General features: G+C 47.8%; 11 protein-coding genes across 13 annotated transcripts; 5 read left to right on the top strand and 6 right to left on the bottom strand.

The window, feature by feature from the left end:
- Positions 1–6: 6 nt before the first annotated feature.
- On the bottom strand, positions 7–4,305 carry BDBG_02372 (uncharacterized protein). The gene has a single exon (XM_002627655.2). The coding sequence runs from the start codon at positions 3,546–3,548 to the stop codon at positions 1,251–1,253; it is 2,298 nt and encodes a 765-aa protein (XP_002627701.2). The 5' UTR covers positions 3,549–4,305; the 3' UTR covers positions 7–1,250.
- A 665-nt stretch (positions 4,306–4,970) lies between these two features.
- Positions 4,971–6,746, bottom strand: BDBG_02371 (vacuolar transporter chaperone 1). Its single transcript, XM_002627654.2, has 2 exons — positions 6,155–6,746; positions 4,971–5,998 (listed from the first exon to the last, which is right to left on the bottom strand). Exons 1-2 carry the CDS (start codon positions 6,186–6,188, stop codon positions 5,646–5,648), a joined length of 387 nt encoding a protein of 128 aa, XP_002627700.1. The 5' UTR covers positions 6,189–6,746; the 3' UTR covers positions 4,971–5,645.
- On the top strand, positions 6,527–8,477 carry BDBG_02370. Of its 2 annotated transcripts, XM_031720759.1 has the most exons (5): positions 6,527–6,923; positions 6,995–7,110; positions 7,209–7,247; positions 7,317–7,391; positions 7,615–8,477. In XM_031720759.1, the coding sequence occupies exons 2-5, from the start codon at positions 7,081–7,083 to the stop codon at positions 7,912–7,914; spliced, it is 444 nt and encodes a 147-aa protein (XP_031577035.1). In that variant the 5' UTR covers positions 6,527–6,923; positions 6,995–7,080; the 3' UTR covers positions 7,915–8,477. The 2 variants fall into 2 exon arrangements, with proteins under 2 accessions (XP_031577035.1, XP_002627699.1); XM_002627653.2 differs by having other exon boundaries at positions 6,620–7,110.
- Positions 8,082–10,363, bottom strand: BDBG_02369 (G protein beta subunit-like). Its single transcript, XM_002627652.2, has 5 exons — positions 10,220–10,363; positions 10,143–10,164; positions 9,583–10,078; positions 9,191–9,515; positions 8,082–9,091 (listed from the first exon to the last, which is right to left on the bottom strand). Exons 1-5 carry the CDS (start codon positions 10,239–10,241, stop codon positions 8,775–8,777), a joined length of 1,182 nt encoding a protein of 393 aa, XP_002627698.1. The 5' UTR covers positions 10,242–10,363; the 3' UTR covers positions 8,082–8,774.
- Positions 10,364–10,367: 4 nt separating this feature from the next.
- BDBG_16554 (uncharacterized protein) lies at positions 10,368–10,692 on the bottom strand (the record flags this gene model as incomplete). Its single annotated transcript, XM_031724484.1, has 2 exons — positions 10,368–10,382; positions 10,435–10,692. 2 exons carry the CDS (start codon positions 10,690–10,692, stop codon positions 10,368–10,370), a joined length of 273 nt encoding a protein of 90 aa, XP_031577034.1.
- Positions 10,693–10,905: 213 nt separating this feature from the next.
- Positions 10,906–13,056, top strand: BDBG_02368 (uncharacterized protein; the record flags this gene model as incomplete). The annotated part of the gene is made up of 1 exon (XM_002627651.2): positions 10,906–13,056. One exon carries the CDS (start codon positions 10,906–10,908, stop codon positions 13,054–13,056), a length of 2,151 nt encoding a protein of 716 aa, XP_002627697.2.
- On the bottom strand, positions 12,948–16,484 carry BDBG_02366 (uncharacterized protein). Its single transcript, XM_002627649.2, has 2 exons — positions 15,351–16,484; positions 12,948–15,277 (listed from the first exon to the last, which is right to left on the bottom strand). The coding sequence occupies exons 1-2, from the start codon at positions 15,802–15,804 to the stop codon at positions 14,757–14,759; spliced, it is 975 nt and encodes a 324-aa protein (XP_002627695.1). The 5' UTR covers positions 15,805–16,484; the 3' UTR covers positions 12,948–14,756.
- Positions 13,593–14,405, top strand: BDBG_02367 (3-oxoacyl-[acyl-carrier protein] reductase; the record flags this gene model as incomplete). The annotated part of the gene is made up of 1 exon (XM_002627650.2): positions 13,593–14,405. The coding sequence occupies one exon, from the start codon at positions 13,593–13,595 to the stop codon at positions 14,403–14,405; it is 813 nt and encodes a 270-aa protein (XP_002627696.1).
- On the top strand, positions 16,468–18,971 carry BDBG_02365. 2 transcript variants are annotated; one of them, XM_002627648.2, is made up of 5 exons: positions 16,468–16,832; positions 16,901–17,397; positions 17,469–17,634; positions 17,716–18,315; positions 18,384–18,971. In XM_002627648.2, exons 2-5 carry the CDS (start codon positions 17,137–17,139, stop codon positions 18,608–18,610), a joined length of 1,254 nt encoding a protein of 417 aa, XP_002627694.1. In that variant the 5' UTR covers positions 16,468–16,832; positions 16,901–17,136; the 3' UTR covers positions 18,611–18,971. The 2 variants fall into 2 exon arrangements, with proteins under 2 accessions (XP_002627694.1, XP_031577033.1); XM_031720758.1 differs by having other exon boundaries at positions 17,469–17,537; positions 18,384–18,868.
- BDBG_02364 (acetyltransferase) lies at positions 18,972–20,892 on the top strand. The gene is made up of 2 exons (XM_002627647.2): positions 18,972–19,468; positions 19,571–20,892. Exons 1-2 carry the CDS (start codon positions 19,138–19,140, stop codon positions 19,987–19,989), a joined length of 750 nt encoding a protein of 249 aa, XP_002627693.1. The 5' UTR covers positions 18,972–19,137; the 3' UTR covers positions 19,990–20,892.
- BDBG_02363 (uncharacterized protein) lies at positions 20,167–22,979 on the bottom strand. The gene has a single exon (XM_002627646.2). The coding sequence runs from the start codon at positions 22,544–22,546 to the stop codon at positions 20,582–20,584; it is 1,965 nt and encodes a 654-aa protein (XP_002627692.2). The 5' UTR covers positions 22,547–22,979; the 3' UTR covers positions 20,167–20,581.
- Between the last annotated feature and the right edge of the window lie 16 nt (positions 22,980–22,995).

Below are 22,995 nucleotides of genomic sequence, written 5' to 3'. Positions count from 1 at the left end.
ATCTGACGATAGAGCGGCGTTTATACATTATTGTAACTACTGTACATGCAGTTTTCGATTTTCTAGTAGAAGTTTACAGTCTCAAAAACATCATAAAGTTTCTCATTTTGTTATTTTTCTTAGATATCCCTCCCTCTCTCTGGTAAGGCTCGATATCTTAAACATAATACCACAATATAACTATGTATATGATAAATATATGTATAAGAAGAAGAAGAAATCGCTTAGATCAAACCACATGTGTTAAAAAATAAAATAAAATAAAAGATGGGAGGGGCACATAGTTTATGAGCAACAACATCAGAAGCGTAAGGGAGATGAGATAGATGAAGCAGAGACGAAATAAGAGAGGATTGGAAATGGAAAAAAAGAAAAGAAAACGGGGGAGGTTGAATAGAAAAGCAGAGGATTGCTATTGCTTTCACAAGGACAAAGAAAGACAAATCAAAGGCAAGACAAAAACACATGCAAATTGAGGAATCACACACAAAAACAAACAGTGAATGTCAAAAAAAATTGAACAAACAATCCCACCCGGTTGGTGACCATAAAATAAATCCGCTACGGTCCCTGATATCAACCCAGCCCAGCCCAGCCGAACACAGACCCAGACCCAGACCCAGACCGATATCCAACCAAAACCGACCCTATAACCCGGAAACCAGCGTGGAAAACGAAAGGTAGCAAAATGAAACCCCGGCAGGAAAGGAAAAAAAAAACAAAGACATTCCGTAATGCCATGCCCGTCCACATATGACCTTCCCCCCAGTATTAAAAAAAACAGTAATGTAAATTGCCGAGTGAGAAGAAAAGGAGAAAAATCAAGGACAAAATCGAAAAAGGCTAAGAAGTAGGCTCGTATATAATAGAGAACAACAGGCAGAGAAGGAAGAAGAAAAGCGAGACAAGGCACAGAGCGCGCTAGAAAGGGAATTCGTTCATGATGCAAACAAAACACCTGCCAGGTCACACAGTTTCGGTAGGTTGGCGGCTTAAAGGTACAAAACAGACACTAACCTCCCAAGTCCTGGCTACAGAAGGGGCTTTGCAGCAACGAAAAGATATACAATCTTTATTTAAAATAAATAATAAATAAATAAAAATAAAAATAGAGGAAAGGAAAGGAAAGGAAAGGGGAGAAAAGGGATAGGAGAGGGGGAGAGGGGATTGGAGGAACAAGGGGAAAGGCGTGATAATACACCATTCATAGAAAAGATTTGGAGAGAAATATTACAAACAGTCAAACAAATCTATCCACGGCGTTGTCTCTTTCCACCACCATCCTTCTTGGTTCTTGGTGGAGTGGTCATTGGGCTCACAAAGCTAACACGTTTTTGCTCTTTGTCGTTGGTGCGGGGAGCCGCGGGGGAAGCAGGAACAGGGACGCTGGGTGCTTGTCCGGTATTTTTCGCCCCACCCTTCTTCTTACTGGTTGCTTTCTTCTTGTAAGTCGGCACTTCTTGAGGGACTGGGGAAGGATGGTGTTTGGAAGGACTCGGAATTTCCGGTCCTGGCTTCGTATCTGGCGCCGCTGCGGTGGTTACGTTGGTGCCCCTGACACTGCCCTCATCACCATCCCGAACCTCAATGTTATCGGGGCCTTCATCACTTGCCATTGAAGGGCTGGGGCTCGGGGTTTCAGATTCGGACGGAGCTTCATAATCCTCGTCATCACTGACTAGGCTGGGTGCCTGGTTAGACTCCAGTGTATGAGGACTAAGAGCAGCAGAAATTGAATCAGCCATTATTATATCCATGTCGTTTCTTTGACTTCTTTGCTCGTCGGCTTCACGAACATGAGGAGATCCTGAAGCTGGGGCATATGGCGATCTGTACGAAGACTGAGGTGAAGGAGGATTGGGAGGACGAGCTAACTTTGGCTTGCGGCTTGGTTTGTCGGCTCCTTTTCGGCTCCCTGGCCGCGGTGGTTGAGATGGAGAAACTATCGTTCGGGCGGGTAATCTACTCCCTCGAACACTAAATGGAGGATTTGGCTGCTCGTTCTCAGTTTCCGCTCCTTCGCTAAACTCATCCTCTGAAAACATGTCCAGTTCTGTTTTGGTCAAAGCATCATCCACGATGTCAAGCAGATCCACTGCAATTCCTCTTCTCTTCATCAGCGAAGATAGATTGGGAGTCTCTGGAGAAGCCTTAAATGATGGACTAGGAGACTCAACGGTGACTTGTTGCGGTCGTGGGCGGCTCCCATTAGGAGTACTTCGAGATTGCAACGACGAAGATCCCTTTTGAGGTTCATTGCTGCTACCACGGGTTGTTCCGCTTTCACTAGATCGCTTTGCGGTTTGATTCTGAGAAGATGTGCGACGCGCGCCGGGTTGCGGAGTAGACCCAACCAGGTGAGCTGACCGAATCAGAGGATGCACATATCCAACAGCGGTCCCTGCAGATACATCGTTATTGTTCCCAATAACCGCACCTGACCCGTCGACTTCTACTGGCTCTCCGGATGCAGCAGCAGCCGCGTCATGACTTGCGAAATTCCGATTATGCGCAATTCGACAGTGATTGATAAAGCCTTGGGTGCTTGAAAAGTTTTCTCTCCTACAGTCAAGACAGACTAACTTGACAAGTTTGCCATCGCTCTTGCGCTTTATTATCATAGGCCCAGCTTTATCCTTCGGTTGCGGATACCCGCTGGATAGTGCTTGTAGTTTGGTGCCAGCAGAGCTACGTTGAGAACGCAAAGTCCCAGTAACACCTTGCTCTGACCATGAACCACGAGTTACCCGTCCGTCTGCGGGAGCACCTCCTGTAATTGCAAAAGGGGGAACAGCAGTCTCAACTTCTCCGCCATCAAATCGAGGGTCAGGAAGTAACCATTTAGCATAATGTCTGCTGTACGGCCCATCAGTAACGCCCCATGGCGAAGGTGATATTAACGGCGGGCCGTGGGCTGCAGCGGGCAGGAGTGCATTTCCAGTACCGTTGCTGACAGCGGTGGAGAGCCCCGAAACGCTTGAACCAGGGTACGGAATTTCGGAACACCGACGAAGTTGGTCCAGTGCAACCTGGCATTTTGCCATTTCCTGGTCAATTAATCGCAGTTCATCATGTTTCAGGAGTATTTCCAGGCTTAGTTGCGCCTCAAGCGTGCGGCGTAGAGTTTCCGTATCCATTTTTGGGACTGTACTTGCGGGTGGCATTGATTCAGGTTTCGCTAGGTTTGTCGGTGGAGGCTCATCTCCAGATTCCGTAGACTGGCTAATAGTTCGCAGTGAATTGTTCCTAGGACTGTCGCGTTGCGAAGATGCCTTTGGTGATTCTATCTTGATCGCAGGCGACGGTGAATGTGGCGATAATGTTTTCTTATCATTTCCATTTGCGTCATGAGGACGGGCATAGGGTTGGGAGTGTTCTAGCGCGGGATTGCCTCGATCACCAGAGTTTGCGCGTTTCCGCTTCAACTTGTGAATGGCGGGAGTCTCCATGATAGGAGATCTCCGTTGGGGCGCGGCTAGCATCTTCACCTCCTCCGCAGTAACTTTATTGCCCCCAACGGCAGAAGACCATGGAAGCAATCGAAACATGCCATACGAGAATGTACCGGTCGCCACAACTGATTCCGGGTGCCTGTTTCGTTTCGTCTCTGACGGGGCCAGGTAAGCAAACCCCCTATGCTACTGCCGCGATAACGCACTTATAAACAACGTAGACGGGTGCATCGGTTATGCGACAACGATCTTAGTTGCTGTGCACGACTAGGGTCCTCTTTGGGTCGAATTCAGGGAAGCCGGATGTTGCGCGAATTTGCCGGGAATAAGGGCGAAAGGAAGGGAAAGTGGCAGCTGCTGGAGCGGCGGCTTGAAGCGAAAAGGAGCACGCTTAAAGGTGAAATAAATTAGCGAACGACTACCAGCGCCAGGCAGTTAGGTCGTTGTAGAGTAGAGTTGGAAGCGCAGAGGATTGAGGTCTGGGGTTTCTCTGTCGCAGGTGCAACGACTGGGACGATAGTAAAACCGGCTGAGGGGATCGCAATATCAGGACAACCAGACGAATTCCCCACGAATGATATCCCACTCTACGCGGTAGTAGGAGTGGGTGTAGTGTAGTGGTGGTAGTTGTGGTGGTTGTCGTGGTGGTGGTTGTAGCGGAGTGTTGCGTTGCGTTGTGTATCGCAGGTTGTTGCGGTGGAAGGAGTTGCAGGTGTAAAGGTGACGTCCTCTCAGGCCAGGGACAAGACGTTTCGCGGCGTCTGCGCTGATACATACGGGCCCAGACAGACGGAGCGCTGCCCCGGAATATTACCGGTTTCTTACGCCGCCCAGCCTAAAGTAGTAACTCCGCTCTCACCACGCTATATATATAATATTATCTATGCCAGGGTGTATTACGAATACGACTTGGCCAGGTTTGGCTCGGATTGGTGCGGACTGACTGCGTATTGGGAGCGTATGGCCTTACCGTATTGTCGGCCGGTCAAGCCTCGGATCTTCTCCTCACTTGCCCTCAGCTGAATACGCAGTATGAGCGCGATACGTTACTAGTTGTTCATATGAGTCACGCCACACCAAAGGCTAATATTGATATCCTTGGTAATAATACGGTTTCACGGAGCTCCACGATTGATTACGGGGCTAAGATTGGCTAGATTACCCCGGGAGACGCTAGTTCTAGGCCTTTGGAGGCGAGGTGTTTGAGACGATTAATACATGGATGCATGTATTCTCCGTGAAGAGCATACATTATTTTATGTCATGTATGTACATGTACATGTACAAATCTCATCCTCTGGGCAAAATAGCTGCATTCACATGCAGTACTGTGGAAGGATGTGGTGTAGACCATAACATTTTTGTTGTTCAGATAGACCATTAGCGTGCAGCCACATTCTAGATCATGTGACCGCAGAATTAGAATGGTTCTCCCTGGTGATAGGTCAAATATCTCCCCATATATATGCAAATATACGGGAGTATACGGAGTAGAGTATATGGCATGATATCCATGGCGGAAAGCCCAAGTACATACTTAGATATAACAAGCAGTCAACCTCTATATCTAGAAGATATTAATCCCGTTCAGAGCTTGGTCATATTGGAAGCTAGCAAAAAGCGGAAGCTAATCAATTCTAAAAAGCATAGCTATCACTAGGAGGGTGAGGCGTCTCCATTACGGGGAGAGCGAATCCACCTGAACCTGATTGTCATTCTGTGTCCGGCTTGAGGGGATAGAGGGAAATTTTGAACCGTCCATGTTGTTGCATACAGCTTGTTGGGGAAACTGGAACTGTACATAATGTGTTGGTAGGTGAAATAAGAAAGAAAAAGAATCTGTTATATGTAGTAGGGAAAATAAATAGAACCAAATGTCAGTCAAGATCAGGAGCTATATATGTCCATAGTACATTTTATCCAATGGCAAAACCAAGAGCAGGAAACGCAAGTCGTCAACATGGGGGCTAAAAATAGAGCAACTAAGGAAAACAAAAGGCGGCCTCCCTACCTACTCTATGCATGGGAAAACAAAACTCGTGAGAGACATCAATTAGACAATCAAGCAGCAATAATGACCAAAAAGGCGTGAAGAAAAATCCAAAGGTACCTCAGTCCCAGGTCCAAAATGCATAACAGCGACGACCAGCCAGCAGCGCTGCCAAAGATACAACCCTTACTCGTGAAGCCCCCTCACGCCTTCCCCTTCGCCCCCTCCTGAATCCTCAGCACAAAATTGACAATAACAGCCGCAAGTAGCGCAATGGCCAAGACACTGGGCCCAAACCTATCATCGAACCCGCCCTGACCTCTCTGCCGGATACTCTTCGCCCGCCAATGGAACGTCACCAGCGCATATATCATAGCGGCCATAGCCACAAAGGTAAACAGAGCGGCGCTAATTCGGCCAATGCGGTCACCGAAGTTAAGAAGACCCAGCGCCAGGCCGCCGAGGATTACGGTGAAGTTGAGCCATGAGAGGAATGTGCGTTCGTTTGCGAAGAAGACCTTGGGTTCGACGCGGGTGGGGAGGGCGATACGTTTGCCTGAGGGTGGGGTTGATAAGTTAGGAATTAGAGCTTTGAGAGTAATAATAAGGGTAACCTGCGCAAGCAAGTCCGTATATAGGGAAAAGGTGACATGCGAAGATGCAGACGCTGAATGAAAGGTTGCGATGGAGGCGCAGTTTACTAGCAACGTACCTGGGCCAGATTGGAGGAGAGGCTGGCTCGACATACTTCCAGATAAATATATACAGGATAAATAAAACTGGTATCTGAAATTCCTTTTACGGCGAAATAACGCCTTGTTGTTTTGCTCTCAAAGAAGCTGCTTTTTCGCCGCTAACTCCGTTCTCCGCCAGCAGCAGAATCGGGTGGGTAGTAATTGGATGATTATATCGTATTGTATGTAGGAGGTAAGACGGTCCCAAAAAATTAAAAAAGAATGAATATATGGTTAAGAATGGCTTTCAAACTGTGGTCCCCAATTGACTCCCGAGCGTCGTTCATACGAGCTTAATGATCTAACAATGGTCATGATGGTTTGGAGAGAAAACCTTGGAAGAAGGCGATTATCACGTGGCAGTGATGATGGCAGTGATTGGCCGATCTGGTGTGGCTGGCAAGTGGCTGAGGTCTGACATCACATCAAACCGCTCCGCAAAGCGGTTTTGTCTGCAAACGAGGAAACCCTACTTGTGTTTCTTGGGCAATTAGAGCAGCTTGGTCGAGAGCAAGGGATGATAATCGCATACTATGTGTGCTACAGAAATGCATTTTCGATCTCCTCAAGCTCTCTTACGATCTATGGCTGCTGGCACCCTTCGAGCTCCAAGGCGGCTGGCAGTTGAGTTGCCCTGGTTTCCGCGCTAATTCCAGCCAATCGCATTTACCTGTCCCCTAAGCGCCTGCGACCCTGCTTACGCTTACCCAGCGTACAGTACACCGGATGAATGTTTACCTGGGATATGTCAGCTTACATTCATTCAAAAGTGCCCCTCACCATCGCAGAGAACTAACAGTATACGAATTCTCGTCCAGGGCATCCTCCAACCATTTATCCATATATCCCATTGAGGTTTTGCTTCCGTTTTTGATAGCCATTCTCATATTCTCGACTACTAATCATGGGTGGTGAAGCTGGTGCGGGCAACCTTGTATGTGCCTCTCTCCGAGCACCTCCGCGCCAATAAACAGCGCCAACTACCCCTATTTGTTGTTGTTACTGACTTGGATATCTGCGTGACACACGTAGCCTATCCCAATTGCGGACTTGACAGAAATTGCGACCGAGGTATGTGCTCGTTCGAAATTCTTTGATTTACACATTCGCGTTACTAATACGTTTCTCCTCCTCACACAGGCATGCGACACGGCATTGGAAGATGTTAAAGGCTACGTCCACGAACAAGTCGGCCAATGGAGCTCTCATATAATCGTTCGTTCATCCCTATACTGTCAACAGAATTAAATATAAAGTGCCCAATGCCTGCCCAATCCCCTCTCGCTCCAAAAAATCAGCAACGCTCCCTGAACCCAACGCGGGGAGATACAGCCCCCTTTCCAACCCATACCTCCACCATCTCAAAAAACGTTAATGATAAAAATTAACCCATCACCTTTCACCCGCTAACAACTCCACAAAAACCCAACACCAACAGAACACAGTCCTCCAAGCACTCATCGCAGCCACAACGCCCGATCAGCCCGACGACGCCGAACCCGATACCCCCCAAACCCCACCATACCGCTTCAACGTAAACTGTACGATCATACAACAAGGCGTAACAGCGTTAGAGACCCCAGAGTCTCGCGAGAAGGCTGGTAAGCGGGGGATGCACTCCGCTTCCGGCGCATACTGGGATGTTAGCCGTGATGGGATGTGGACGTTCAAGTACCCGAACGCGGAAGATAAGGGGCTGGATTTGGTTCTGAATATTGTGTGGTTTGGGACGAATTGATTGTGCTTTGACGTGGTCTTTTTGTCTCTTATATATCCCTCTTCTTTCTATCTTCTTTCCCTCTTCTTCTCCAATCAGCTGGCGGCCATAGATCTGGGCGATAAATCATACCTAAGTTCTTATCTACTATTTACATTTTCACTCCCTCTCTCTCTCTCTCTTTTTTTTTTTTTTTTTTTTTTTTTTTTTTTTGGTTTCTCGCCTATATAACTTGTTGGTTAGATTTCCGATTTATATACTGGATGTTGACTGTATCATTGAGGACTGCTGCTTTTAGCTAGATTCTAGCCGCCTAGGATAACGAAAAGTGCACATCTTGACCTAGTGAATTCCAAGAGATGTGTTTTGAACGGGGATTCACGTTGCCCCCCCATCAGTATTCGCTTGTACTCTGTACTACCCTCCCTGTTAGAAGGGGCGGATAACAGATGGGGAAGGGGATGAGTAAAGCTCCATGTTGCACAAAGCACATCGCCAGATTGCACACCTAAGACATAACATATATATACATTCCAAACAAAGAGAAACACCGTTATATAAGTTCACCATTTCAGCTATTAGACCTGCATCCGTTTTCTGTCACCGGAATTCAAAGACAAAGCAAAATACCAAGTGCCAGGTAAATGACCATCCCAACGCCTCGCTAACATATGAAAATACCTGTCCATGTGAATATTAGAAGAAACATCAAAAACCAATCAAGGCAGAATCTAGGCAAATCAAATACTACTACATAAAGGGTAACCGCTACGAAATCGTAAAAAGAATAACAACCCCCTTCTGTCAAAAAGGTCTGTTCGCTCAACAATATGGCAGAACGACCTTGGGGGTCCAACCGACCTTAGTCCCCATGTCATTCTCTATCGAGGCTCCGAATAATCGTTCAACGCAACGCAGACCGCACCACGATGGTGTCCGCTATATTGCCGAATGATTTGGCCCGACGACAGCTCCCAGAGGCGCGCATAGTGGTCGCTAGAAACTGTGACGAGGTATGCGGAATCTGCTGAGAAAGCGCAATCCCACACCCAACGTTGATGGTTGGCTAATGTGGCCTCGAGATATGGGGCGTTGGTGTTTGGGTCTATGGGCGCGTCGGACGGGGTTGGGAACAAATTTGTCGAGCCGTTGGTGTCTGTAAGGGGCATGTTTTCTTTGGAGGGATCTAGGAATAGATCTAAAGGATATGTTAGTGGATGGCTTATCTCAGAATATTATATATATATATATATATACACGCATCAGCAAGCACCAAGTATATGCTCGCGAAACGTACCATCGCTGCTTAATACGCCATTGTGGCCGTTAGTGATGGGGGACGTGTCCGTTGCCGCCGCAGGAGCGTTCTTAGGTTGTGCTTTCTCGTTGTTCATCTCCTCATTGGCACTCTGTTTTGTTTCTTCGGCATCACTGGGCGGACCGTAAGTCGGATCTAGTGACCACACTTTTGCGGTATGATCTGCTGAGCATGTCGCCAAGTGTTTGACATCAGGAGAAAGTAGCACTCGAGTTAGGTAGTCCTTATGCGCTTGGAAAGTGATAAATGGGACGATTTTGGTTAGATCACGATCTTGGACCATGCGCCAAAGATATACATTTCCCTACGATTCAGTTGGTGATTAGAACAAAATTCCCTCAAGGGAAAAAGCGGAGAGGAAAATCCCGTACCTTATTGTTACCGGCGCACAGCAGAGATCCATCACTCGCGACGCTCACGCTGGCCATTGCGACGTCCTCTTCAGGTTGAAGCTGGTGGGTACATTTACTTTCTCCCAAGTCCCAGACTCTAACGAATCCGGCACGATCGCACGTTATCAACTCTCCCTGGTTCGGATGGATCACAACATCATTTACTGGCGCCTGGTGTACATAGTTGCGCTGCAGAGTTCCAATGCGCGTGTCCCAGACTTTGACCGTCCCATCCTCTGAGCTTGTAACCATCCATTTTCCCTCACAATGAAATGCAACCCCGGTGACATTGTTGGTGTGTCCATCGAACGTCATTATTGGGTTTGGATTTGTAGATTTGATATCGTATAGCTTCACATTGTCGCGTCCCGCTGCGGCGACATATCGCTTGTCCGGAGTAATACATAATCGGTTTACTTGGGAGTCTGAATGTTGGATTGTTCGCGAGCAAATGCCAGAAAGGGCTTCCCAGAACCTGTCAGAAATACCAATTAGTCCCCCGCGCGTCTCACCTGTCGCGAAAAAGGTTCAAAGCCTACCTGATTGTGTGGTCATACCCAGCTGGCGAAAGGAGGTCAGTTGCAGCCTGGAAGTATGAGGGTGGTGGGAAACTTACCAGTACAGAGAATGACGCTCATATTGCTATTATAGAGAGACTTCCCGATATCGAGAAGGATAGCCAAGTAACTATATAGAAATGCGACGACAGTATATTCCTTCCTGATGGCATTCGCATTCGTTGAAGATGGATGGGTTCGTCCGAATCAGCGGTCTGGGCCCTTGGGCAAGACGAATGTTAGTTAACACGTGAGGTGCTGATGTAATGCGTACCTTCCAGGCACCAAAAAACACCTTTCCCAAAGCGGTTAGATCAGAACTCGACGCGCCAAAAAATGTAACTCCCGAACAAAACTCCATCGTCACGTCCACTTCAGGTTTGCCAGCCCTATTAGTCTGGGATGATATGATACGTGCTTCCAAATTACCGCCTTGCTGCAGCGGTGGATGACACTGCATAATCATTTGCTGAAATAGAGATTTCATTGACCAGTCCGTTTTCGCTTGGGCGTTGGTCGGAGGTCTCCCCATCTGTGGCGGGCAGTCTAAAAAGAAATTTCAGATAGGAGCCGTGGATGGTGGATGATCCGTCAAGCTCCTCCTGCTTATTAAACGTTGGCTCTGCCATTCATCAAGGCGATGGATAGTCATAGTTGGGCCATAGAAGGTATTTATGCTTCTTTACAAAGCTCATCTCATCCTTCTCCAAACAACACTCAAGATCTTTCTTCTTGTCAGCCTGTTATGAATCAAGCTCTGGGACTTACACATCTCCCCGGATCACAGCAACAGAAGGGCCGTCCCATTTTCTCTGAGGAATCAATAATTCTTGAGGCAAACGACCAGCTTACGGCTTCACCACCGGCTCCCTCAAATACCCAGCTTAGTGAACAAAGCCTGGATAGTTTATTCGGCGACGATGGGACGTTCGAGCTATCATGGGAAAATCATCTAATGGATACCCTGCCCCAGGAGTACCGACCTTCCTCCTACAGAAATGAACAGAATGCGTCGGACCCGCCGAGCAACATTCCAGAAACTCTCCAGGGCGGCGATAAGGATAAGCTTCAAACTTCCTCCGAGGATGTGGAGGATATAAACTCCCCGCTTGTTAATCCAGTGGGTAATCAATACGAGTCTGACTGTCGAAAAAGGCCATTTGATGACGATAGCACTGGGCCGACTAATTCTACTCTCGAAAATTTTACACCACCCACAAAGAAACTGCACGTCGAGCAGACCTCCCCCTTCGATGAATTACCAGATAGTGCCACGATTACATCGAGTTATCGCGAGTGGGAAAATTTCCAATCCGCAAGTGCTGTTGCTTTACCTCCTGATTTCACACTGCCAGACCTCACTGAGATCCCCGAGTTCTTGTCCGTTTTCGAATCCCCCACTGGATTTGACTTCGACATCTTAAACACCGCTAGATCCGCGGACTATGGAAGCTCTCATGACCTAGACATCTTTTCATCTTCTAATACGGTATATAATTCCGTACCACCAAACAATCAAATAGCCGAAGTCGACCATGACAAAAATCCTGGTTCATGCGCGTCAGGTCGTGATTCCGAAGATTCACAAACAGTTAGACAGGATTCAGAGACCACTACTAGCACACCCCGTCCTTCAATTTGTTCTTCTATGACGCCTTTCTCCGCTGATTTGTACGACCTTCATGATTCTGCCAAGCCACATTCTGAACGGGAGTTGTCTCTTGATTCTCTGTTTGGGGGTACTGCCCCAATCTCTGCTCCTGCACATGAAAATGTCTCTGAAACCAATTCGGCTCAGCATCGAGAGGAAGACTGCTCACCACAGGATGTGACCGCTATCCAATTCGTCGAAAACGATATCACCAAAAATTTTCGTCTTGAAAAGGAGGATATACTTGCCACCCGCTATCGAGAAATTTTTCGTCATGTTCCGAAGCCTCAGGGATATATCTCTCCCTATCCCAAATACCGCGGGCCATTGGGGTATTTTCCTTCTGCTCCAGCAACACATGCTAGATGTATTGAGGTTGCTCCAGACGATATGGCAGAGCGACTAGAGGACTGCCGTCGCAAACTCCGAAAGGTTAGTTCTGAACAACGCAGGTACAAAAATGTGTGGGTTGAATGGAAAACTGTCGACCCTCTAACCGGGAGAACTAAGGAACAGACGTTGAAAGAAGAGCCTTTCCGTCTAAAGCGGGCCCTTCTAGCTCAAGAAAGGAAGGCCGAAGAGTTTAGAAAGCAAGCTGAAGACTGGTGTGGCCAATACAACAACCTCGCCTTGGCATACAACGGACTAGTGCAGCATTTACACCTACTCCAAGCGGCCCAGATCCCTGGGCGCCCGCCACCAGTTGCATACCCTCCCCCTGGACATCCGACCCCAGTGCCATCACCACAGCCGGAACTTGTTATATCAGACTCATCCGTTAACCTACCACCCGACCCCTCAGAAACAGCCCAGGCTACATCTCAGCCAACTCCCATCACCATCGATTTGACTGGTGAGGAGCCCACGAACCACATTAGTAACGACGCGGCTTCCGTTTCATCCATTGCTGAGGAACATTCCAGAAACCATGTTGCAGAACAACTTCGAAATGCCATGCGTCGCAAAGAATATCACTGGCTCGGAAACAAAAACGGTCCCCCGAGGCGTATACTGCCAGCACCTCCCCTTCTAGGCCAAGGCTCAAGGCAAGAATCGGGGCACACGCCTGGTAAAGATCTGTCAACCACAGTGCCGGTTTTCTCTGCCACAGGAGCCACCTCGGGTGGCCCTACAAATTCTGAAGCGACGACCGACCGACTGCAACTTGACTGTAATGATAATAACGATGAGCTGGCCCAAGCACTAGAAGCAGAACTAGAGCGCGGCATATCAATAGAAAGCTAGGCGAAATATACCCATCATTCTCTTTTCTATCTACAGCGCATTATTCATATTGAATTGGTTGACGTTGAATATTATTTCAATCCTTACTGTTTATGTATAAGATACCCACCACAGTTCCTTGATTTTCCGTTTTACAAACGGCAACTTTTGGTTCCTCTTAACACTTTCCTATCTCCGAAATGCCTTGCTTGATGTGACCTAGAAATCAACTCCCTCCTGGACTCAAATACGTTCTCGAAAAAAGTTTATATGTTTCCTAATAGCGATTCTCTTGTTAGAACCGGATGTTCGCCCTAGCTAGCCCAATTTTCCCCCACTCACCTGCTTCCTTAGTAAGCAAACTGTGTTCCCCTCTTTCATTCAAGGACGTCACTCTACAACGCTACCCAGATTCAGCTACTTGATCAAACGTGCAAAAATCTTCTTGCCTTTGCTGAGAATGTAGAATCAGCCTCTGGCTCAACTTCTTTTTTTATTGAAGTATACCGACTCCTGGCCTCATCTAGCTAAGTTATAGAAGAATACGGGTTCCCATGATGCTCTCAATCGCGGTCATAACAGGCGGAGCGGGCGATATCGGCCGGGCCATTGCCGCTAAGCTTGCGGAATCACACGATCGCGTGGTTCTGGTAGATATAAACGAAGCAAAAGCAAACAAAGTCACCACCATGCTAAATAGAAGCGTCGAAACACAGGGTGAACAAGCCGAGGGGAGTGAGCGGTTCACCTCTATAATCTGTGATATCACGGAGCCTACCCAGGTGACCGAGCTAGCCCGCAAAGTCCTCAGTATGGATGGCGAAGTACACACTATCGTCAACAACGCCGGCGCGACCTTTTCCGCCTCGCTGCAACAAACAACCCCGGAGATATGGAAGCGAGAAACAGCCCTAAACATCGATGCCTCATTCCTCATCTTTCACGCGTTCGCTGGCTCACTCAAACGCACTGGTGGCAGTGTCGTCAACATAGCCTCCGTCAACGGCCTTGGGGTCTTTGGGAACCCCGGGTACAGCGCTGCCAAGGCGGGGCTTATTCATCTCACCCGTTCAATTGCCGTTGAGTATGCGAAGTTTGGTATCAGGGCGAATGCCGTCGCGCCGGGAACTGTGAGGACGAGCGTTTGGGAGGATCGCGTGGAAGCTAACCCGAACGTTTTCGAGGAGGCTATGCAATGGTATCCGTTAAAGAGAACAGTTGAACCTGTAGATGTTGCCAATGCAGTTGCGTTTCTTAGTAACAAGGAACTGGCGTCTGCGATTACGGGGGTATGTCTCCCTGTTGATTGTGGGTTAATGGCTGGACCAACGGCGCCTGCGCGGTCTTTTGCACAGTGTGATGATTTCTGAATTTCGCGAAGGTTTGGAACGAGCAGAATCATACGAGGTGAACATAATAATCGGTCTCAAAACCATATTTAGAAATAGGTTAAACTTATCAATGGGCTTGTAATCCCATCGCAGATCTAGCTTCTCTAGGGGGAACTAACCTGAAACCGTTCGCTACCTGTAAACCTTTGTGTTCAAGCCATTAAGTTCCTACTTCCAGGGAATGGCTTGCATAGCCTTGCCCAAACTCTCGGTCTCCCCTTTAAGATTCTACTACTGCCTTATGAGTCTCAAACATAAACTGCCCAAAATATTATATATAGAAAAAAAATATTCCCTCGGCCATTACGCATCCATTCTGACCCGACCCCCCTAGGAAGGCCGGTGCATTTCTCCCACGCCCCCATATATCTCGGTCATACCAGCCACATTTCCAACATTTTTCCTTCCACGAGACCGGCCACGACGGCAACAGCAACAGCAGCACCGCGCCAAGATGCTACGGATATGTAAGAAAAACCCAAGCAGGACAAAACCGACTGCAAGCCACATAAACACCATCATCGGAACACCCAGTTCTGATTCGATATTGAATTCGGCTGCTTTTCTCGCAAAGACGATTTTGAGAATGGTGAACATAGCTGTCGCGATGACAGCCGCAACTACCGTTGTGAAGAATGTGAGGGACGTAAGAATCACCAGAGGGATGAAGATCCGTTTGGAGACCGCTCTGTGTTTGGATGTGTAAGGAGTGAGAGTCGATGGTACGGAAAGGGGCGTAAGAAATATGCACAGGACGATCAGGGCCGTGGAGGTGATGAATAAACCGAACATCCAGTGGGAGGCGGTGCGGACGATTCTCAAGGCTTGGTCAATCTCGCCGGGTAAAGCAACTAGATTGCGATTTCGATTAGATTCCTTAGTATTCAACATAGTGCGGGTAAACGGGTGGAAAAAATAACGAACTTGTTGCTCCAGCAAGTAATTCGCTCTTTATGATCTCCACGGGATTGAAGTAATATAACGGCTTCGGCCTCGAGCAGGAGGTAATGCCGCTTCCATTATAACCCTCGCAGAAATTCCACAAGCCAACTTGGTAAAAATCATGAAGTCCGATTGTTCTGGCGATGGTGTTAATGAGGGCAGCATGCGGTACGGAACTAGGGATAACATTGGATACGTCGAGTTTCAAAAAAAATGTCTGCCGGATGACGGGTCTATCGCTTGTGCTTCCAATAAGGACGAGGATAATGAATATTAACGCAATGATATATATTAACGAGTACAGAGCACGGTGCATCATCACGGCGGAGCGACCTCGACTGTGCTCGGCATCGATCGTGCTCTTAGGGGACGAAACATCATGAGAAAGCTGGTCCTTTTCGGCTTTCCTTCGACGAAGGGGACTCAGAAATCTCATTTCTGAAATGGATCACTGTCCGGGCTTACCGTCCGGGCTTCAACCAAAAATGATATATCAGTTGTGAGCTCGTCCTGGGAGCGATTCACAACCCAAGTAGCTTAAACCTGGCTAGGGAAGAAAATAAAAGGAATATATATCTGAGTAGGAAAATAAAAAGAAAATCATATATAATGAACGTATGCCGTATGCATCCGTGTCATCCTTGAAGTAGGAAAGAAGACAGACAAGCTTTACCAAGCTTAACAAAGGTCATAAGAAAGTCAATGATTATGTAGTGACAAAACTGGTTTCGCCCCGGCCACGGGTTCAAGTGGAACCTCTATTAAAGTGTTTCCGAGAGAAATTCGACCATGAACCAGGTCTAGTGGCGAGATCAACCAAGCGACGCTGGGTTTCTACCATGGCTGGCAGAGAACCAAGCATTATGATTCCTACTCGATAACTACCGCTCCGGTGGTCCGTGGAGCGCAGATAGACGTTCGGCTACCTTGCCGTGGAGTTTGAACGCGCGTAGCCATACTCTAAGGCAGACGGATATGAAAACAAACCCTGGCGGATGGGCAGTTCTAGCGCAGTTGGCCAGTAATGGACAGCGGGAGGGACAATGATAGATAGTAGATAGTAGATAGTAGATAGTAGGGGGGGTGTTGCAAGTAACTCGAAGTAACAAGTTGGTTTGGAGCGTTAGAACTTAGGGCTAGATTGCCGGATCGGGCAATAACTAGTTAGTTACCTAACTAAGCCCCAGCCTAACGTCATCTGAAGTTCCAACTTCTTCCCCTGGCCAAAACCTTACAACTTCTATGTGACGTGAGGCGGTGAGTATTTATTTATTCAATAGCTAGTTTCTAAAATGTTTCCACAAGCCTCCTGGTGAGTTTACAAATTGATATTTCCACCATTACAGTGAAGCAACCCTTATACCTTTTGTTGCTTAGAGAGAGGGAGAGGGAGAGGGATAATGAAGTTGCTGATATGGACTCCATCAACGGTCTCCACCGTCTCTCCATGGCCCGCCCTGTTAGGTGACTATTATTATTATTCTCCAGGGATCCTGCAGCTCTTGCTATGTAGGTAGCTAACAGATAAGTAGACGATCTTCTATGTTGTCTCCATATTTCTTTCGCCACCAGAGAAGGCTAGAATTTCATTTTCAACGGGTTCCCGTTCCCGCCTTCTCGATTTCTTAAAACTTAGTGGCATTAAGATTATATTGCTCCATTGGGCTGGTTGTTAAAAGTGATATTCCATCGCCTGTTACCAGCGCTTTCTGTGGAAAGCAGCTTTGTCTATTTCTACTTGAATTACAGTTTCAGCGTGGCTTGAAAGATGACCTTTCGAATAGACCTTGCTGCGCTTCTCCGCTTGCTGGGTGCTTTTGCCTCAATAGCGCTGGCACAGCAAGCTACGGAAATCACAGGCATCAGCACTCTACCGTCTCTATCTCCAAGGGATGGTCTTCCGAGCGAAAGTCATTCATCAACAGTAACGCTAACAGGATCGGGAGCGGTCGAGACAGAAACTGCCGACGGTCTACCCAATACAACCACTTCAGGTTTTTATACTCTTCTTGTGGGCAGCAACGGAGTGGTCAGTACCCTAGCGGCCAACGAAACGACCCTTGTCGGAAATGCTAGAACAGCTACTAAGTGTCAGCTCAGCCCACAAATACTCGTCCATGCAATGGCTATTCGGAGTTCTGCGAGCGGAAATACAGCAATATTACAAATGTAGCTGCCCATAACAGCCCCTTCGTCCGTCAAGGGAATATTGCCAGCAACCAAAATTTACCAGTGACTATTCAATTGAACGATGGAGTTCGGGGGCGTGAGTTCTCACTGAGTTGGCATATTCATCTAATAAAAGTATTATTTTGGCTATTGCTAAAACTTATTTCCCTCACCACAGTTCAATTCCAAACACATCTTGTTGACGGCACTTTCCGTCTATGCCACTCGTCCTGTGATCTCCTGGACGTCGGAACTCTAGACGATTACTTCGTTAACGTGACGGAATGGCTCAGAGAAAACCCGTACGACGTTCTTACGATCCTTCTAGGAAATGGCAACTTCGCCGCTGCTACGGAGTTCATTGCTCCTCTGAAAAAGTCCGGTCTGCTTGACTATGTTTATACGCCACCGAAAATACCAATGGCTTTAGATGACTGGCCAACCTTGTCCCACTTTATCCTCACTGGGAAAAGAGTAGTCGTCTTCCTCAACTACGAAGCCAATCAAACCGAGGTTCCGTATATTCTTGATCAATTTAGCCAAATGTGGGAGACACCATTTTCGCCCACCGACCTATCGTTCCCCTGCGATATTCAAAGGCCCCCGGGTTTGAGTGAGGCGGCTGCAAAAGATAGACTGTACCTAGCAAGCCACAATTTGAACACAATGCTCAGTTTTGCTGGTCAATCTCTGCTTGTCCCCAATACTGTTCTGTTGAATGAGACGAATGCGGTGGAGGGATTTGGAAGTGTTGGCAAGGCCGGCATCGATTGTGCGGGTACGTATTGGTGTCCATTTATCATAACGATTTCACAAATTCGAACGCGGAAGCTGACTTGAGAACAGATAAATGGGAGCGACCACCGAACTTCATCCTAGTGGATCACTACAATATGGGCCCTGTGAACGGCTCTGTATTCCAAGCCGCGGCAATACTGAATAACGTGACCTACAATGGGAAATGCTGCGGTCGATTGAAATCTGCGTCACCGAGCAAGCTATTCTCCCAACTTTCGAATCAAGTGTGGCCTGTATATCTGGTGGTAGCAATGATGGTGACGGCTATGCTATGATGACTGGTGTTATGGTTTTTTTTCTTTTCCTTTTGTCTTTTTGTAGCGAATGTTTCGCCACGTTGGATACCTCTTCTTTGGCAAGGTTTAATTTATCACGGCCGGTCCTAGGTAAAGGAGTTATGTGGGAGCCTTTTTTGAATTATTTGTTTGCAGTACTGAAAACTTAATGCAAGATACCATACTCACCTAATATTATAGAATAGTATCAAAACAAGAGAGAAAACCAAAACATTACCTTATCATCTAGGATTAATTGTTGCGATACGTACAGAGTAGATAATCGGCTATTCATAGCTGCTGCGTGGTTTAATATTCAGTGTGAACGACATTATTAAAATTTTCACGTGGTTTGCAGTATTTACTTCCACCAACATCTCACCATCCGCATTACCTTACCACCGACTATCACCTGCACTTCTACACGACGCAATTGGAACAGACCAGGTCAAACCACCTTCGCCAGCCATCTGAACACCTTGGAGACATAAAGGAAGGAAGTCAGAAAAATAAAAATAAAATATAAAATGGTTGACATCATCCCGCTCTCGTCATACCCCTCCTATATCTCGCTTCTCCCCTCGATCCAGACCTGCAACATCACAAACCTCCCGGAAAACTACTTCCTGAAATATTATCTATACCACGCCCTTTCGTGGCCACAGTTGAGCTTTGTCGCTGTCGTGCGACCCAAACATAACAGCTTGAAAAATGAGTATCCAAAGGTAGTAGGATACGTGCTCGCGAAGATGGAAGAGGAGCCAACAGATGGGATTGCCCACGGCCACATAACCAGTCTGAGTGTCATGAGAACGCACAGACGGTTAGGGATTGCAGAGCGATTGATGAAAATGAGCCGTATGTAGATTTCGTTTTCTCCTTTTCTCGGCCGATGGTCAATCCGTACTTAAGTTAACTCAACTAACATAATACATTTTCTTAAAAAAAATCAATGTACAGAACGCGCAATGGCCGAATCACACCGCGCCGAATATGTCTCCCTACACGTGCGCGTCTCCAACAACGCCGCCCTCCACCTCTACCGCGACACGCTAGGTTTCGAAGTCGAGAAGATCGAGTCAAAATACTACGCCGACGGCGAAGATGCGTACGCCATGAGGATGGACCTGCGGCCGTTTTGGGTTAAAGAGGACCGTGTTGGCAATACTAATAGAGAACAGAAACAAAGTACCAAGACAGAATCTGCTGCCGCGGATAATGATGCTGATACACATGCTGATGAAGGCGAAGAGGTTGGCGAGATGGGGAAGCAGCCTGGAGAGAAGGATGAGAAAGAGAAAGAGAAGGTTTTCCGGGTTAAGGTTGGAAGAGCGCTCGGGGTGGGTGATCTTGTGGAACGGAATGAGAGCGTGCGATGAGGTGTGTTGGATCTGGCGGATGCCTGATGGATGTAATGGTTACATCCTACCTGGGACTGGTATTGACCATCTACGAAGCACCTGGAGGAAGAAAACTTGCGAAATATTTGTTTCGATATATATGCCCATATAGACGGCGATTGTACGAAGTTATCGTCAGTTCTGTCCGAAAGTCTACACCTTTCTCGGATAAACCGACCAAGTTACTTGTTTTTCAGGGCCATGCTTACAACAGTCCATAATCTCTTGTTACGGTTTAGGCGATTGTGAAATTCATTATGAGGATATGGATGATAGTTAGCCAGACTATCATGCAAGAGAAGGGAGCTTGATTTTGGGCTGTGGGTGATATAGGTCAAAGAGTCAAAAATTTTGCACAATGATATATGAATTTGGTTTGTTCAACGCTGCCCCCCTTCGCCATTACATTGACATTCTTCCGACTTCCATAAGATGGTATGTAATTTAAAAAAAAATGATCCAAAGGAGAAATTAAATAAGGAGATAAGCAAATATAAGCAAACGGGGGGTGAAGAAAAAGAAAGCATGGTCGTAAATATAGACATAAAAAGAGACATAAATCGACTCGACCTCAGCGCCCGCCAGAAGCCATGCCTTTATATTTGCCTTTATTCCTCCTCTTCTCCTGCTTCTTTCTCTCCCTCTTTTGGCGCTTAGCCTCCTTTTTCCTCTGCTGCCTATCGCGCCGTAGCTCTTTCTTCTCCTGCTTAATCCCCGCTACCAACGTGCGAAACTCCTTCTTGGTATTCTGTATGTCTTTCTTGAAAGCCCGTTGCGCCTCCTTAGAGCTTAGATCACTGGTGGCAGCGGTAGTGCTACAGCCTTTTACGTTGCTGCCCGAGTTACTTGCAGTACCGCGAGAAAATAAATGGGTGCCAGTGCCGCGATTCGCTCTTTTCGTGGAACGAAACTGCTTGTGCGACGTCCTCAGGATGCGGAGTTCCTGCTTCAGGTAATCGATATTTGAATGTTGGATGTCCATGCGTGAACGGGCCTGACACCGCTCGTGTTCCCACCGAACGCTACGGATCTTCTCCTTTAAGTCTTCGAGGCCTTCAGCGTGCCGCTGCGAGTATGAGGATAGAGAAGAGAGGAAGGAGGCATCTGAATCAGACGACGACGATGAGGATGCAGACGAGGATGAGGACGATGAGGACGATGAGGACGATGATGATGTCGACGAAACGGATGCACTCCGTTGGCGACATCCCGCTGACCTGTTTCGTCTGTGGCCCTCCCATCCTCCCCACGGGTGCGCGATAGCGGGAGCACCCGCAGCCGCTGGGCTATGGCAAGAGCCATGGCCGCCCCATGGACTCCCCCAGCTGAAGCGATTCCCATGATGGCCCATGTGACCCCAGTGGGCTCCGGGACACCCCTTTCCCCATCCTCTTCCTCCGCCCTGTCCGCGCCCCTTTCCCATGCCTGCAAAGTACTTGGCTTGCTGCTCAATATATTCTCCTCGAGCCTTGGCCTGCTCTTCAATCATCCGGCCGTACTGGTGGCTACGTTCCTCGAGCAGCTTCCCATGTGCAGCGGCCTGCTCGCTGACCCATTGGCCATACTGTTCAGCACGTGCGCTAAATTGCGACGCCCAATTCACAAGAGCATTGGCGGTGTTCGCTATTCCATGTGCTGGCGCAAATTTCTGATCATATGTCCAGCCTTCCGCCCTTCCGGAATTGCAGTTCTCATCCGGGAATGGAATCGTGGTTGATCGCTGCGCAGTCACAGTGCTGACTTCTGGCGCAAGCGCTGAGTTATTTCCTGGATTGCCCCCGACGGGCCTATGGGGGATTGAACGCTGTCTTGAGCACGAAGGGGTCGTTGCAGAGCGGGAAAGGTGGGGTCCACTGCCGGAAGGCCCGCTCCGTACAGGCAATGACCTCACGGCAGAAGGATAGCACTTTGGGCAGAGATGAGTTGACGGCGGGGGGCCTGAGGATGATACATAGGTAAAAAGGATTTCAGTCGATCTGGGGAAAAAGAAAGATCTGTTCCACTCAGCGCAGACTGCTTCTATCCTGGCTTGACGCTCGGCATCCCCTTCCTGGGCACAGTCCTTACGGTCTCGCTGAATTGCGGCGCGGAGCTTACGGGGTAAATGAGCCTGACTGGCGGCAGGAGCTAAATGCGGCGGGAATAAGTAATTAAGGAATGTGTCCCAGTCATGCTGGGTAATTTCAATAGAGCGAGGCCGCAGACACTTTGGGAAACGATGGTAGTCTTTTGGTTGGCTTCGGGGATAGATTGTTAGGGTGTGTTGGAGAAGCTCCTGTGGCTCTGCATGTTGCGGAACCGGTGGCGGTCGCTCCCTGAAGTATGGAACTGCAGAGATGAAGTTTGGAACAGAGGCAAGACTCTCGTAAGTCGGTACTGGGGTATCATCATTGTCAACATGAGCTTCCTCTGTGGCGGCGTTTGCCTCTATGACAGACTCGCTGCTCGAAGCCGGGGGAAGCGGGTCAATGGGGGTATATGGAGGCGGGGCGTCATCCGGGATGCTGGGAATCGAGGACATATTGAGCTGCAGCATACAATAATGCCTTCATTCAAGCTCACGCGGGCGGAGTTTGGTGCTCTTATATAGTTATGTCTAGAAGAGGAGTTTTAAACTACATACAAAGATGGATGGGATAAATAATCTATCAAGATGCGATAAAGAGGGCCCCAAGGGCTATTTTAAACGATTTATTTCATCCCGCGCCCGTTGGTTGAAACTAGGCAGCGACATTATTTCTCCTATATTTATACAAAGCACAAGGCGCAGGTCTCTGCCCAATAACTATGAAGCTGTGTTACATCAATCCCTCTTCCATTGGAAGTTACTGTACGGAGTACATCTTTCAAGCTTCACTGCTGGTTACTCCCATCCCATCAAATTGTTCCCTTGGGGGAAATTATCTTGGTGCCTTCGCGCTGCGCGAGATAATACCTGCGTCATTTTGAGGCACGATAGTTGACAAACGAAACAGTAGGAAATTA

This window comes from Blastomyces gilchristii (genome assembly GCF_000003855.2).
Source record: "Blastomyces gilchristii SLH14081 genomic scaffold supercont1.3, whole genome shotgun sequence".
Lineage (NCBI taxonomy): Eukaryota > Fungi > Ascomycota > Eurotiomycetes > Onygenales > Ajellomycetaceae > Blastomyces > Blastomyces gilchristii.
The sequence above is the reverse complement of the archived record's forward strand: the minus strand, read 5'-3'. Positions and strand labels throughout refer to the sequence as shown.

What these genes read in the sequence shown, in the direction of transcription:
- BDBG_02372 (XM_002627655.2), bottom strand. Translation starts at nt 3,548, where the DNA reads ATGTTTCGATTGCTTCCATGGTCTTCTGCCGTTGGGGGCAATAAAGTT.
- BDBG_02371 (XM_002627654.2), bottom strand. Translation starts at nt 6,188, where the DNA reads ATGTCGAGCCAGCCTCTCCTCCAATCTGGCCCAG. An exon ending in TCTCCTCCAATCTGGCCCAG is followed by an intron (nt 5,999 to 6,154) that starts GTACGTTGCTAG and finishes CCCCACCCTCAG; the next exon opens with GCAAACGTATCGCCCTCCCC.
- BDBG_02370 (XM_031720759.1), top strand. Translation starts at nt 7,081, where the DNA reads ATGGGTGGTGAAGCTGGTGCGGGCAACCTT. An exon ending in AAGCTGGTGCGGGCAACCTT is followed by an intron (nt 7,111 to 7,208) that starts GTATGTGCCTCT and finishes TGACACACGTAG; the next exon opens with CCTATCCCAATTGCGGACTT. An exon ending in AATGGAGCTCTCATATAATC is followed by an intron (nt 7,392 to 7,614) that starts GTTCGTTCATCC and finishes CAACACCAACAG; the next exon opens with AACACAGTCCTCCAAGCACT.
- BDBG_02369 (XM_002627652.2), bottom strand. Translation starts at nt 10,241, where the DNA reads ATGAGCGTCATTCTCTGTACTG. An exon ending in GGGTATGACCACACAATCAG is followed by an intron (nt 10,079 to 10,142) that starts GTAGGCTTTGAA and finishes TATTTCTGACAG; the next exon opens with GTTCTGGGAAGCCCTTTCTG. An exon ending in TGTGCGCCGGTAACAATAAG is followed by an intron (nt 9,516 to 9,582) that starts GTACGGGATTTT and finishes ACTGAATCGTAG; the next exon opens with GGAAATGTATATCTTTGGCG.
- BDBG_02366 (XM_002627649.2), bottom strand. Translation starts at nt 15,804, where the DNA reads ATGAGATTTCTGAGTCCCCTTCGTCGAAGGAAAGCCGAAAAGGACCAG. An exon ending in ATTACTTGCTGGAGCAACAA is followed by an intron (nt 15,278 to 15,350) that starts GTTCGTTATTTT and finishes ATCGCAATCTAG; the next exon opens with TTGCTTTACCCGGCGAGATT.
- BDBG_02365 (XM_002627648.2), top strand. Translation starts at nt 17,137, where the DNA reads ATGACCTTTCGAATAGACCTTGCTGCGCTTCTCCGCTTGCTGGGTGCT. An exon ending in TTGTGGGCAGCAACGGAGTG is followed by an intron (nt 17,398 to 17,468) that starts GTCAGTACCCTA and finishes GTGTCAGCTCAG; the next exon opens with CCCACAAATACTCGTCCATG. An exon ending in GGCCGGCATCGATTGTGCGG is followed by an intron (nt 18,316 to 18,383) that starts GTACGTATTGGT and finishes ACTTGAGAACAG; the next exon opens with ATAAATGGGAGCGACCACCG.
- BDBG_02364 (XM_002627647.2), top strand. Translation starts at nt 19,138, where the DNA reads ATGGTTGACATCATCCCGCTCTCGTCATACCCCTCCTATATCTCGCTT. An exon ending in GCGATTGATGAAAATGAGCC is followed by an intron (nt 19,469 to 19,570) that starts GTATGTAGATTT and finishes ATCAATGTACAG; the next exon opens with AACGCGCAATGGCCGAATCA.
- BDBG_02363 (XM_002627646.2), bottom strand. Translation starts at nt 22,546, where the DNA reads ATGCTGCAGCTCAATATGTCCTCGATTCCCAGCATCCCGGATGACGCC.